The following is a 13511-nucleotide window of genomic DNA, read 5'->3' as shown; positions in this document are numbered from 1 at the left end:
AGAATGTATGAGTTTAAACACACAAGTAGTTTTTGACGTGGATAAAGTAAAAAGTAACCAACAATGTTTTCCAATTTGAAAAGCGTGACAAATTGGAAGTTTACTAGAAGAACTAGAAACAAAATTACGAGAATGCAAAAGTTTAAAACTAATGATCCGAGATGACCAAGACGTTGATGCCATGTATAAAGAGACACAACAGTAAATGCATGAGCAGATAAAGATAAAGCGAAATACGAGAGAAATGGGTAGAGATTTCCATGACTATCGCACTGTTGAAGAAAATTACCTGAATTAAGATCCTTAAGAAAAACCAACTTGGTCAAAGGTAACAGAAACAAAATTTTAATGAGTAAATTTTCTAATGGAAATTAAATTTTTAACCATGCAAGGAAAAATAAGGACATTGTTTAAAGCAAAATTGTTTTTATGGAGGGAAGAGAACATTGACCAATATGAGAAAGCAGGATTACAACACCATTACCAACCCTGGTAGATTTAGAATTACAAGGTGTAAACGAATGTATTTTATCTTGATTGAAGGACATGTGATGTAACAACCTGGACTCTCTATTATCTAATCTAATGGGATTATCAGAGTTATTACTAAAAATTTGCAAAATTCTATTAAATCATAAACATAAAAACATTTTATATCTTAGGCATAGTCACGGGTTTACAATAAAAATATCATCTTAAAAGAACAAGGAATTGCAAGTAAAATAACAACCTAGTCTAAGTCATTATGCTCATGTCTTCACTTCTGGTAACATGGGTGCTGCTACCTGAACCTGCAAAACATGAAACATCTCTACAATATCAAACAACAATGTTTGGTGAGTTATATTCTTTCTACTACCATGTTTATCTGCTCTTTCTATCTTTCATACTCTAATCTTTCCTCTTCTCTTCTATCCCATATTCTACATCTTAAACTCTTATTCTCTTGGTATAGACTATTAGTCTTTTCTCATCTCACCACATCTATCTCTATTCTTCTATCTCTCCTCACACCTCAACATTCTATTCTCTCATAATCGTAGTTTATTCTCTATTATTCTTCTCCAGTATCATGCATTACTATTCTTACCAATCATTTATCTCTTCTATCTTAGCCTCTTATCAGGCTCATCGCATACTTTTTACGTACTCTAACTTTGTCTTTAATTTTGTCTCTTCTCTGCTTTAACTCTTACTATGTTCTCTGTTCTATCTCTTCTCTACTCTTTCTCTACTCTACTCTTTATCTTAGTGCCTCAACACTCTGTTCTCATCTAGACCCAATTGTCATATCTCATACTGTAACCTTCTCTATCTTCTAATGGAAACAACGTCCCACTACCTCTATCGGGTATTCTCATCCGAATTTACCTCTCTCTCTCTCTCTCTCTCTCTCTCTCTCTTTCTCTTCTCTCTCTCTCTCTCTCTCTCTCTCTCTCTCTCTCTCTCTCTCTCTTTCTCTTTCTCTTTCTCTTTCTCTCTTTCTCTCTATTATGATTCCATTGTGGATCTTTAATCTTCCTTCTTACTCTTGAATTACTCATGGATTCCTTACTCTTAACCTCTCACGAGTTATTTCTAAGTTTTTAAAAGAATTCCATTACATTGTTCCCCTCATGGAACCTTTTCTCTATCTTTAATAATCATATAAATCTTTAATTACCGCAGGAATCATTTATCTACATCCCCAAAGGGATCATCTATTGAACCATCATCTCATTCCCGTAGGAATCATAATCTTGTCCCCGAAGGAGCCTTTATCTCATTCCTAAAGGAAACATGATCTTGTCCCAGAAGGAACATCTATCTCCATCCCGAAGGAGTCATAATCTTGTCCTCGAAGGAGCATCTATCTCATTCACGAAGGAAACATCTTTCTACACGACTTTATTTATATGATGTAACTTGTCACATAATGCTTCTCCCATGGAAATTAAATCTCTCTATCTCATCAAGAGATATACTATTACACTTCTAGTACTTAAATCGTTAAGTACTTAGTCTTTATCTATGTCTAGCAACATATAGGTATTCTACATAATTCCATCCCGTCTAGACACTGATACATACACTTATGATTATATTACATATTATCATTCTCTATCTTTATCTAAACTCTCTTAGGTATACACATATACCTTTTCTTATCATCTACTCTAGCATAGGATTATAAGACATAATCCATACTTCGTTTATCTACTCTTAAGGGTATTACTCATAACACCCTTGTTCTTTCTTTATATATCTTTATATACTTTGACTATATATACATGCTCAGATACATAAATCTTAAGTATATATAACAACATAGAGAGAGAGAGGGTGGTAGATATAACCCACCTTGTTAGGTAGTGAGGAGTAACTACCATTCTTGACTCCTTTCTCCAATTAATGCATCTTAACTCATCCTCTTACTCAAGGCCTATTCATACAAAAATTCAAGTTCCTTAAAACTTTCTTAGCCTATTAAGAGCTTATCTACTTCTTCAAAATGATCACTTAATTAATCATCATTCTAACATTTCATTCTCTACCTCTAAATTCAGTCCAAACAATGAATTAAGCATCCTATTATACTTAATTCATCATAATCTAACATCTAATGCATCAATTGCCATAATTGCTAGTTTAGGGTTTCAAACCCTAACTTCACATATAGTCATTTCACCATTGAAATCACACATAAAGCTTGTTCAAAGCTTCTAAAAACTATTAATGACATCAATTAACAAGATTATTAAGGGTAATCATTCATATCCAACTCAATTCCATTAATCACCATTAAATCCCTAAAAGCTTAAGGATAAAGGAAATGATTACCTAATAAACTTTTGATTTCTAACCCTTGTCTCTAGCACTTTGAACCACCACATGATCACCCTTCATCCCATAATCATCAAAGCTCCATCCTCTAAGGAAAAGAGAGTGTTTTTGGAAAGACTGAAGTTGATAAGGGGGTTTGACCCGTGTGACATTGCGTCACGGTTGCATAATAACCGTGTCATGGCCATCTACTTGCCACGTCGTGGTATTCTTTCTCAAGGGCATCCTACTTTAGCCACCGCGACATGATGCCTATATACTATGCGGTGAGGCAAAGTAAATTTCCTTGTTTCTCTTATGAAGAACACATACCATACTGTGAAGATCTATCCATCGGGCCATAATTTCGGTCTTGACAATATCCCTCGGTTGATTCCATTACAACCTCAAGACATTTTTCTTCAATCTTCAATCCTTCATAACTTCTTCGTTACTAACCCTTTTTCAATGTTACTTATATCCACACGAAGGTGGGAACATACAATACTCAATTTTTTAAGTCACATCTGATTGACTTAATACATGTTGTAATATATTATGTCACAATCTTGGCCCAAAAAACATAAAAATACCAATTTTACCCTTTTGGCCAAAATGTATCTTCTCATGCATTCTTTCTCTTGAGGTTTACTCATCTAACCTCTTCTTAGTGACTTCAACTCTTATTAACCATTTTCATGAATTTATAACTTCATATTCTAGTCTCTTTCTCATAATTGACCATTTTATCCTTTTGGTCAATACTTGACTAAAAGTTAACTTTCTATACATTTCAGGTTCTTACATGTGAGAACTTTTACCCCTATCCATATAAAATTGGTTGTCCAATGGCGGTTATAGAGACATTGCTTGGAAAACTGATGCCAAATCTGTTGGATGTTGTTGGGCTTGAGGAATCGGGTTATGATTGCCAAAAAAATATGTCGAGGACTGTTGTGAAAAAAATGGAAGGTAGGGGCCTATTTTGTGAAGGTGGCAGTGGGCCGTAGTTTGGCTACTAAAAGGGCAGCATCGGCATGGAGGCAACAATGGGAATGAGTTGTTGTTAGAGTTGTCAATGGGCTTGAACAGAAGCTATTGGGATGAAAGATGTGAGTTGTGGGATTAATGCAGCTGAACTGTGTAGAGGATAAGGCTTCCAGAATGGCAGCCCAACATGCATAGTGGTCCCAAATAAATTTAGTGGTTGTTGTAGTGAAAAATATTGATTAAATTGACTTGGAGTTGCTCCCATTATCCTTGCAAAATGTGGCTACTGATTTGATGATGCACGTGAAAAATGGTTAGTACCAATAGACATGCTAGAATTATCCCTGGAGTACCCCGATTATTATTTTGATTATTATTCCACTTGTTTTTCGATTTTGTGGGTTGTGTGGAAACCGAATATAAGGCACAAGGTTGTAAATAACGTAAGGCGTAGCGTGGCGGTGTGGTCAAGCCTCAAGCCTTGCAAGTTATGGCGAGGCTATGGCGTTTATCAAGGCGTGACAAGGCGGCAAATTTTTGATATATATATATATATATATATATATATATATATATATATATATCAACAACAAAAAAATTAACAAAAAACTCAATGTTTTTACATTCCAATATACAACTAATCTAAGATAAACAAGGTCACTAATTGACTATCACACTTACAGTTTACAAAAAGTATCGTCTTTCAAAAAACAAGTGAACATTACAAAAGCTTGTTAGATCATTAGATTAGATATATGAAATGAAGTAAATAAACTATCCTTGCATGTAAATATAATCAACTTCATTTCACTCCAAACACCCTTCTTCATCAGAATTAAATTCAAAATATTCATCACCTTACACTTGTTCAGCATCCGACACAAAATCATCTTCATCGAGTTCTCTATCCTCTTGAGTTTCACTTTCATCATCAATTTCTTCTCCACCATTCTCCAAACCACCACCTTCTTCCATTTCCTCTTCATCATCACTAATAGCAACAATCCATGATTGTGCCATACTAGCATCTAAAGAGCGCAATACATCAACATTTTGATTCTTCACTCTTGCCCACTTGTTGATGAGTTTGGAATTAAATTGAACATATACTAGGTCATGTAATCGTTGACTGTCAAGCCTATTTCTTTTCTTTGTGTGTATCTAATTAACAAAGTTAAAAATAATATTAGCTTATAATAATATTGCTAGTTAAGTAGCTATTAACAATTGAAAGTTTTACTTTTTAGCACATAATAACTTACCCCCTCAAATGCACTCCAATTTCTTTCACAACCGGAAGAGCTAGTCGTCAATGAAAGGATTTTTATAGCCATCTTTTGCAAAGTTGGAGTTGAATTTCCATAAGTCATCCACCAAGTACCTACTCAAAATATTAAAAATAATGAGTAAAAAAGTCTCTAAAAACATCTGTTTAACTACAAGAAAACAAAATGAAAGTTTATGCAGATTTTTTTCACTTGTTTTACATTGTTTGGATGCAGGTTTTTTTTTTTTTTTTTTAATGATTTTATGTCTTTTTTGTTTTTTTATACAATCTATTATTTGCTTTTTTTATGCTTTTCTCACTAATGCTTTAAAAAAATTATGTTTTTTTCTAACCTATTTTTAACTTGTTTTTGTTGTTATATGCACTTTTTTCTTTTTTGAAAATGTTTTTAAGAAGTTTATCTACATTGATACTTAACTTGTTTTTCAACAACAACCACATTTATTAAATTTGTAAAACGTACCTGGATCATAAGAGCTATTATTTTCTGAACATCCCTTTGCGGCTAACAATCTTCCAAAATCTCCTTCTTTTTCCTTATACTTTGAGAGTTCCATATTTATTACTTGGTCTTGCTTGTCAATGTAATCAAGAAAAAACTTTTCAATACATGTAAAAACCGCATCTGAAACCATAACATTGTCTTTTATCTCTTGATTTTTAAAGAAGTAATAAGGATTCAATAGGTAAGCCATCATATGTAACGGACTATCAAGTCGACCTTTTGCTTTTGTGTCAATAATGTCTATGATAGAACGATAGTTATTCTCCACATTATTAAAAGCCATTTTGATATCTTCTTTTGCTTGTTTAAGCTCTCCATACAAGAAGCCCATTGATGGCTTTCGATCTCCATCAACTAGTCGAAGGACTTTGACTAACGGAGAAATCACCTTCAAACATAAATTTACCCCATTCCAAAAAGCTCGGCTCATTACAATTCCGTACGCTCCTTTCCCATTTTTAGTATTAGCCCATTTAGATTTTGTCCACTCATCACTTGTAAACATAAGTCTTAACATTTCCTTCTTCTCCAACAAACTTTCCAATGTAAGGAATGATGTAGCAAACCTAGTAACTCCCGGCCTCACGATATCCTTACACTTTGTAAACTTACGCATTAACGCCAATGTCCTATGATGTGCATAAATGAAAATAGTTAAAGTTCTTGCCTTACCAATCCAATTTTTGAATTTAGGTTCTTTACCAATTGCTTCAAGCATAAGATCGATGGTGTGTGCAGCACAAGAAGTCCAAAATAGGTTTGGTCTCTTCTCTATTAGCATGTTGGCGGCTACCATATTATTGGCAGCATTATCAGTCACAACTTGTATTACATTCTTTGACCCAACTTCTTCAATGCACTTGTCAACATAATCAAATATGAATTGACCCGTGTGTGCATCTTTGGAACATTCAACAGAAGAAATAAATGTTGTACCTTGCCTAGAGTTCACACAAAAATTCATTATGCTTCTTCGTTTACCTGTCATAACTGAACAACCATTTTGTGCCCACTCTTCTTCTTGTTTCTTGAGAATCCCTTTAGTTCTTTCAACTTGCTCCTTCAGTAATGGTTCCCTAAGTTGATATTGACTTGGAGGACGGTAACCTGGACCATATTTACCAACTGCTTCAACAAACTGCTTAAACCCGTCATTATCGATTGAATGAAAAGGAATACCCGATTCATACACCCATCGGGCACAAAACTGATGTACAACAAGTGTCCTTTCTTTAGCAAGTGCGTCCATAAGATTTTTTTGACGCATATTAAGCGTTGGAGCTTCGGTATTAATAGGATTTGCAAACTTGTCAATTGGCCCCAAATAGTTTGGCTTCTTTTTCTTAGACCCCACATTGAACTCATTGTCTTCATCTTCAATTTCAACCTCCGCTCTTAGTTCTTCTTCTTGGATTCTTTTCTCTTTCTTCTTCTCTCTTGGCTTCTCAACTAAAGCAACACACAGAGCTTTATCTTCTTTGCTTGCATTTTTACATATAGATACACCCTTTCCTTTTATTCCCGATATATGGTACTTTAGCCTAGTAATTCATGCTCTAGAAATAAACCCACATAGATTACATTTGATTGCATCCTTAACTTTAATATCACACAAAGTACCATATTGCCATCCTGGATCACCAGAACTTCTTATCAGGGGTGCATTTGCACAGGAACTACCGCCAGTTGTTGTTACTGGATCCGTTGGACTTGAACCATCCAAATTAGAATCTACACTGGCCATTCATGTATATCCTATTTTGAAAAAAATGAACGAATTAATAAATAAAAATGTAAACGATAATCTAACACTATAAGCCAAAAGTATCGTAAAGAATCAAATTATGCTTTACCAATATGAAGAAAGGTGTCTATAATAAACTAATTAGCAATAAAATATGAACAAAAGTGCTAACGATGGCCTCGATAAAGTAATTACCAGTAGAATATAAATTTTTAAACACCATAAGATGGTCTTTGCATTAATGGGTTGTACGGTACCATTACTCATTTACTCCATCCACACTCAATAATTCGTAAACGAAGTGGCTCAAAAACCTCACAATTTTGAATGATGTTTAGATTTAGTGGCTATAAGTGGCTCAAAAATAAACATTAAATCTTCCACTAACGTGTAATGATAAGTATTAAACTACTAATGCACTATGAAAACATGAAAATTTTGTTCTTAAGTCCGACTTTGAACACGATGATGAAGTAAGAACTTTAAAATTCGAACCAAATAAGGAAGCTTACCAACAATGTTGAAAGTTGAAGCTTGAAGATCGACCGTGTATTTGAAACTTGAAGACGAAATATAAAGGAAGAAAGAATTGTGTGATCAATCGTCTGAGGAGGGAACCAAAAATACTCTATGTGAAAAAACCCAAATATTTTTGAATGCTGTAAAATTTTTAGGTTTTCTTTTACCCCCAAAAAATAAAGGAAATAACGCGCCTCATAAAAAACACGGCATGTAACGCGCAAAGGCGCGTCTTATTAAGCCTTAGCGAACGCCACGCCAAGTAGCAACGTTATTGATCTTTTCGTAATGACTTAGTGACGCCTCGCCGCCATGGCGCGCCTTGGCGCCGCCATGGCGCGTTATTTAGAACCCTGATAAGGCAACAATAGTGGTGTTTTGAGTATCAAGCATGGAGTCAACATTCTCTTCATGTGAATCTTGTAAAAGAAGCATATTATTTTCTTGTAAAAAAGATAGGAATGGCTTTGTATTAGTAAAAACATCAACTATGTTATGATATGAGGGTCATAGTTGCCGAAGAATTTACATCACAAGTTCTACTTCAGTAATTTTAGATTCAATATCGGAGATGGCATCGAAGAGTTTCTTGAGATTATGACAGTAGTTGGGAATAGATAATACCCTTTTTCATCGTATTGTGAAACTGGTCTTGAAGATGAAGCATATGTGAGATCTTATTATTAAGAAAAAATTCATGAATATTGTCACATAGGTCCTTCACATTGTAATTACAAATTGATATAATTTGGAGTAGATTTGGGTCACAAGTGGAGTAAAACCAAGACTTGACTCAGAATTCGATTGCTTCCCAATCTTCACCTTCTTCGTTAGTAGGTTTTGTTTTACCAGTTATGTGACCAAGGACCTTAGCACCCTTGTAAATGACTTGAAAAATTCTGCACCACAACTTATACTTGGATTCATCTACTATTAATTTGAAACTGAGTTAATTATAGACATTTGTAACTACATAGATAAGTTGTTGAGTAATAGGGGTAGCAATAGATGATTGTGCATGAATGGTTGGAATTATACCGAAAAATCTATGTAATATCCCAAAAATTAGAAAGAGATTTTCGATTCATAAAATAGATTAATTAATTAGAACCCTTGTTTCAAAAACCTTAAGTGACATTTATTTGATTAAAACCATAAATTATCAGAGTCAAATTAAAAACCGTAGAAACGAATATCTTCGATGAGTGTACAGTCCCGTCTAGCTCTTCCTATGAACAACCTGCAAAACATTTAATCCATAACTATAAGCATAAAGCTTAGTGAGTTCCCCAATATAACACATATTCCATTATACATACAGTACATACACATAAAGTCGTCGACTCTGGCATCGACCTATCAACATACATATAACATACATATCAGTTAGAAACATGTGAATGTTGTGGTCTTCCCACAATCTTATGTATGGTTTCCATGGTCCTCTCATGGTCTTTCATTCAAGTGTCATGGTCCTCCCATGGTCATTTATGTAATTTTCAGGGGCCAAATCATGATCTTTCATACAATTCATAAAGTCAGACATAGTCAGGGATCAGATAGACAGTCTATGACATCCCCAATTTCACGGCCAGAAAAGACTGATTTGTTTATGCTTTATTTTATAAAATCATAGTAATCCTTTGATTAAAAGAATTGCGGAATTTGTTCCAAAAAAAAATATGATAAGAATTTATCAAAGCATTTCTTAAAAGAAACGTATTTTCATTAAATAACAAAATCTCGAGATGTCATGTTCCGATACAGACCAAAAGCATAAACAATATGAAATAGACCTTACAACAGTTATTTATAACTACTGATCTATAATAAAAAATCTCTCGTCATGTCAACCAACTTATGCTCTTGTGCCACTACCTGTGATACAAAGAAAACTGAGTGGGTCAGGCTTGGGAGCCTGGTGAGCATATAAGGTTTTCAACCCATAATAATATAATTATTATATTTAATCATCAAACAATCAACCCAATTTCTCATCCCCATTATCTTATTTAATCTTAAGGATCTACCCTAAGAATCATCTATCCTTCATTCCTAAGGATTGACCTAAGAAATAGGCACAAAGTCCATTGCTGCCAAAGGTTCATCTACACAGTAGTAAATCCATAGATACCGTCGTTCATCTATACAATACTAAATCCATAGCTACCAAGGTCCATCGACACAGTACTAAATCCATAGCTACCATCGTATACACGGTACTAAATCCATAGCTACCATCGTTCTTATATAAGACACTAAATCTATAGCTGCCAGGGTTTTTAGAGTACACCGGTGAACATCAAGTCCACAACACTTACAAGTTGCGAGCCTGATAGTGTTCCACTGGACTGTCTAGAATCGTCCGTGATTGTCATCCCTACTCTAATGAATGATGGGGCCATCGTTTGGGTAAAGGTTTCACTCATTTTTCACTTGTCACCCTCATCTCATGATCTATATCATCTTTCGTCTCATCCTCAAACTCAACCTTCATCACACCCCAAATATTTCGTCTACCCATGTTCTACCCAGCATATTTGTAGATAAAAATTACATATACAGTTTAAACCATTTAAAAACATGTATAAAACATTCATTCAACATCCATCTCAAGTAGACAAATAATATATAAATACATAACACGTATTTCATAGCAAATACTTCATATCTATGTGTTAGAAAAAAGTAACTACACACTCACTTGTTAAGACGATTGTCGGACAACACTACGGCTCTTCAAGTAGAAGTTCTTCTATGAAACCGGGATATCTTCACACACCGGGCTTCTCGTGGGCAGAGCTTCGACTTGAAACTCTTTTCTCCTCGAGATCTTTGGGGCTTCGGGACTCGCTTCGGGTGTCGGGATGATACCGGGGCTTCGGGGGTATAACTTTCACGTAAAACGAGGTAATATGGGTGAGAGGAAAGAAATTGAGCAACAAAACTCGGCTGACCTTGCTTTCTATTTATAGGAGGCTGAAATGCTATGCTCACATCGTGAGCCACTAATTCTCACGTCGTGAGCTCGATGTCATGGCGTTTGTCATTAGGCCACTTGCCGTGGAAGACGTCCATCACCTACCCACGTCGTGAACACTGTGCTCACGTCGTGAGCTCTGACACAAGGGTTGAAGTTTGTGCATCGAACTTCAGAAATTCATATCTTTCGCATACGAGCTCTGTTTTTGACGTTCTTTATATGCACATGTAGGTGAGATTATACTCTACAACTCTCGTTTAGACTCAGTCGGCTAATTTTGAATTTAACTTTTATTATATTATTTTTAGTAGGCCGGGACAGGAAAACTTCATTAGGAATTCACAACTCCTTCATCTGACGTCCATTTTTGTCTGTCTTTTTACCGTTGGACTACTATCGACGAGATCTTTGATTTTAGTTTAGATTGTTTTGGATAGAAATCACTCGATCTCATATTCGAACTTTGGGCTGCATACCGCTAAGTCGAAACTTCGAAAAATCATAACTTCCTCATACGAAGTCAGATTTAGATGTTCTTTTTATGCACGCTCTCGGTTTAACGTATTCTACGACCTTCGTTTAGATTACTAAGGCTAAATATGGCTCTATCGTAAATTCACTATTTACGTCATGCAGTTTCGTATCGGTTTTGTCACGAAACTTCGACAGGTCATATCTTCTTCGTTATAACTCGGATTTCGGCATTCTTTATATATCCGAAATCCTTGTCACGACCACTACAACCTATTTAAGATTATTCATTCTAAATAATCATTTATCAAAAACTCACTTTTGATGCTTATCGTCTCTAAATTGACTAGCCCGGATCTACGGGCGTTACACAGTCAAACAGAGGACCCACTCGAGAGCAAACAATCAGACAAGAACATCACAACCAGGCATCAGACCAAGAGTTTTGTGAAATCCCCAAATTCTCAGTCATTTTTTATTTATGTTTATTTAAAAATCAGAGTACCTATTTTAAAGAATAATATTGTGGAATTTGTTTCTAGAAAAACATGATAATAATATTCTCAAATCATTTCCAAATAAATTTATTTTTATCTATATTAAAACATTGGGATGTCATAGTCAATACTGAAACATAAGCATAAAAAACCTTACATTCATTTACACTAATGATTTACATCTCCTTTAATCTCTCAGTATAATGTGTCTTCGTATCGATACATGTGATACAAATAAGCTGAGTGGGTCAGGTTGGGAAACCTGGTGAGTACATAGGGTTTTCAACCCACAATAATATAGTTAATTTGTTTCTTCACATACTTCATGTCAAACAATTAACCCAATCACCCATCCCCATTATTCCCTAAGGATTTACCCTAAGGTTTATCTCCTACATCGTCTTTACCTCTCATCACCTTACATCACATTTCCTTATATGTTTGTTCCTAAGGACTTTTCCTAAGGATCATCACCTACATCGCATAGACAATACTGATTCGGGGATTACTCCCCCAATACGTGTACAGTAAGGGTTAGAGTATCATCGCATGGATACGTAGTTACTACATGACCTAATGTAACGCCTGTGTTTCGGGCTTGCCATTTGTAGCAATGAAATAGTCTAGGTTAACCTCTGTAACCCGTTTTGAAATAATAAGATTGTATTATTTGAGTATTGTGTGTTTTGTGCTTAATTGCTTAATTATGTGGTTTGATTAATTAAGAATAAAAATAAGCGTCAAAATTTAAGTGTAAAATAAACTTAATATATTTGGTTAATGTTGTAGTAGTTGAAACGAGGTTTCCGAATATATATAGAACGCCCAAATCTGACTTCGTATGAGGAAGTTATGATTTATCGAAGTTCCGGCTTAGCGATATACAGCCTGTTTTACTCGATTTGAGATCGAGCGGTTGTTAGCCGAAGCAATCTAAATGAGAATCGAAGATCTCATTGTTGGTATTGAAACGATAAAAAGTTAGGCGAGAACGGACGTCAAACGAAGAAGTTATGAATTTATAACGAAAGTTTCTGTCCCGGCCTATTAAAAATAATTAATAAAAATAAAGTCAAAATTAGCCGACGGAGTCTAAACGAAAGTCGTAGAGCATGGTCTCACCTTCGCGTGGATATAAAGAACGTCGAAAACGGAGTTCGTATGAAGAAGTTATGAATTTCCGAAGTTTATTAATCATTTTGTATTTATATTTAAATCAAAATTCGGAAGCATTATCCGAAGGAGTCACCGATCTGATCCGAGGTACGCCCCGCGTACTCGAGTACGCCCCGCGTACTCCGAGGGATGTCGACACTCGCACTCGAGCACTTCGGATACGTAAGCAATGACGTTTTGGGCAGTACGCCCCGCGTAACGCAGTACGCCCCGCGTACTCCGAGGCTCCAGCCTCCTATAAATAGGATGCGAGGGTTCCGGGTATTTTTGCCAATTCCCTCTCGTTTTCGTGTCGAAGCTCTGTGCAAAAACCCCCGAAGCTACCCCGAAGTCTCGGTATCATACTCTAGCCCCGAGGCAAGTCCCGAGATCCTGAAGATCCCGAAAAGTGCGGTTCCCGAGTCGAAGCTCTGCCCGCGAGAAGTTCGATTTTCGAGAAGATCTTCCAGATCTGCTGTGGATTACTACTTCTATAAGCCGTAGTGCTGTCCGATCATCTTCTGATCAAGTGAGTGTGTAGTTATTTCTTCTAATAC

The 13511-nt window shown here is 35.5% G+C and overlaps 1 protein-coding gene across 1 annotated transcript; it reads right to left on the bottom strand.

Moving 5' to 3' along the window:
- Window positions 1–4434: 4434 nt before the first annotated feature.
- Window positions 4435–8028, bottom strand: LOC111890387 (uncharacterized). Its single transcript, XM_023886507.2, has 4 exons — window positions 7842–8028; window positions 5544–7340; window positions 5055–5173; window positions 4435–4953 (listed from the first exon to the last, which is right to left on the bottom strand). Exons 2-4 carry the CDS (start codon window positions 6850–6852, stop codon window positions 4651–4653), a joined length of 1731 nt encoding a protein of 576 aa, XP_023742275.1. The 5' UTR covers window positions 6853–7340; window positions 7842–8028; the 3' UTR covers window positions 4435–4650.
- Window positions 8029–13511: the final 5483 nt, after the last annotated feature.

The sequence above is a fragment of the Lactuca sativa genome, chromosome 4, assembly GCF_002870075.4.
Source record: "Lactuca sativa cultivar Salinas chromosome 4, Lsat_Salinas_v11, whole genome shotgun sequence".
NCBI classification, from domain to species: domain Eukaryota; kingdom Viridiplantae; phylum Streptophyta; class Magnoliopsida; order Asterales; family Asteraceae; genus Lactuca; species Lactuca sativa.
Note: the sequence above shows the minus strand (reverse complement) of the source record. Positions and strands in the feature narration are given on the sequence as shown.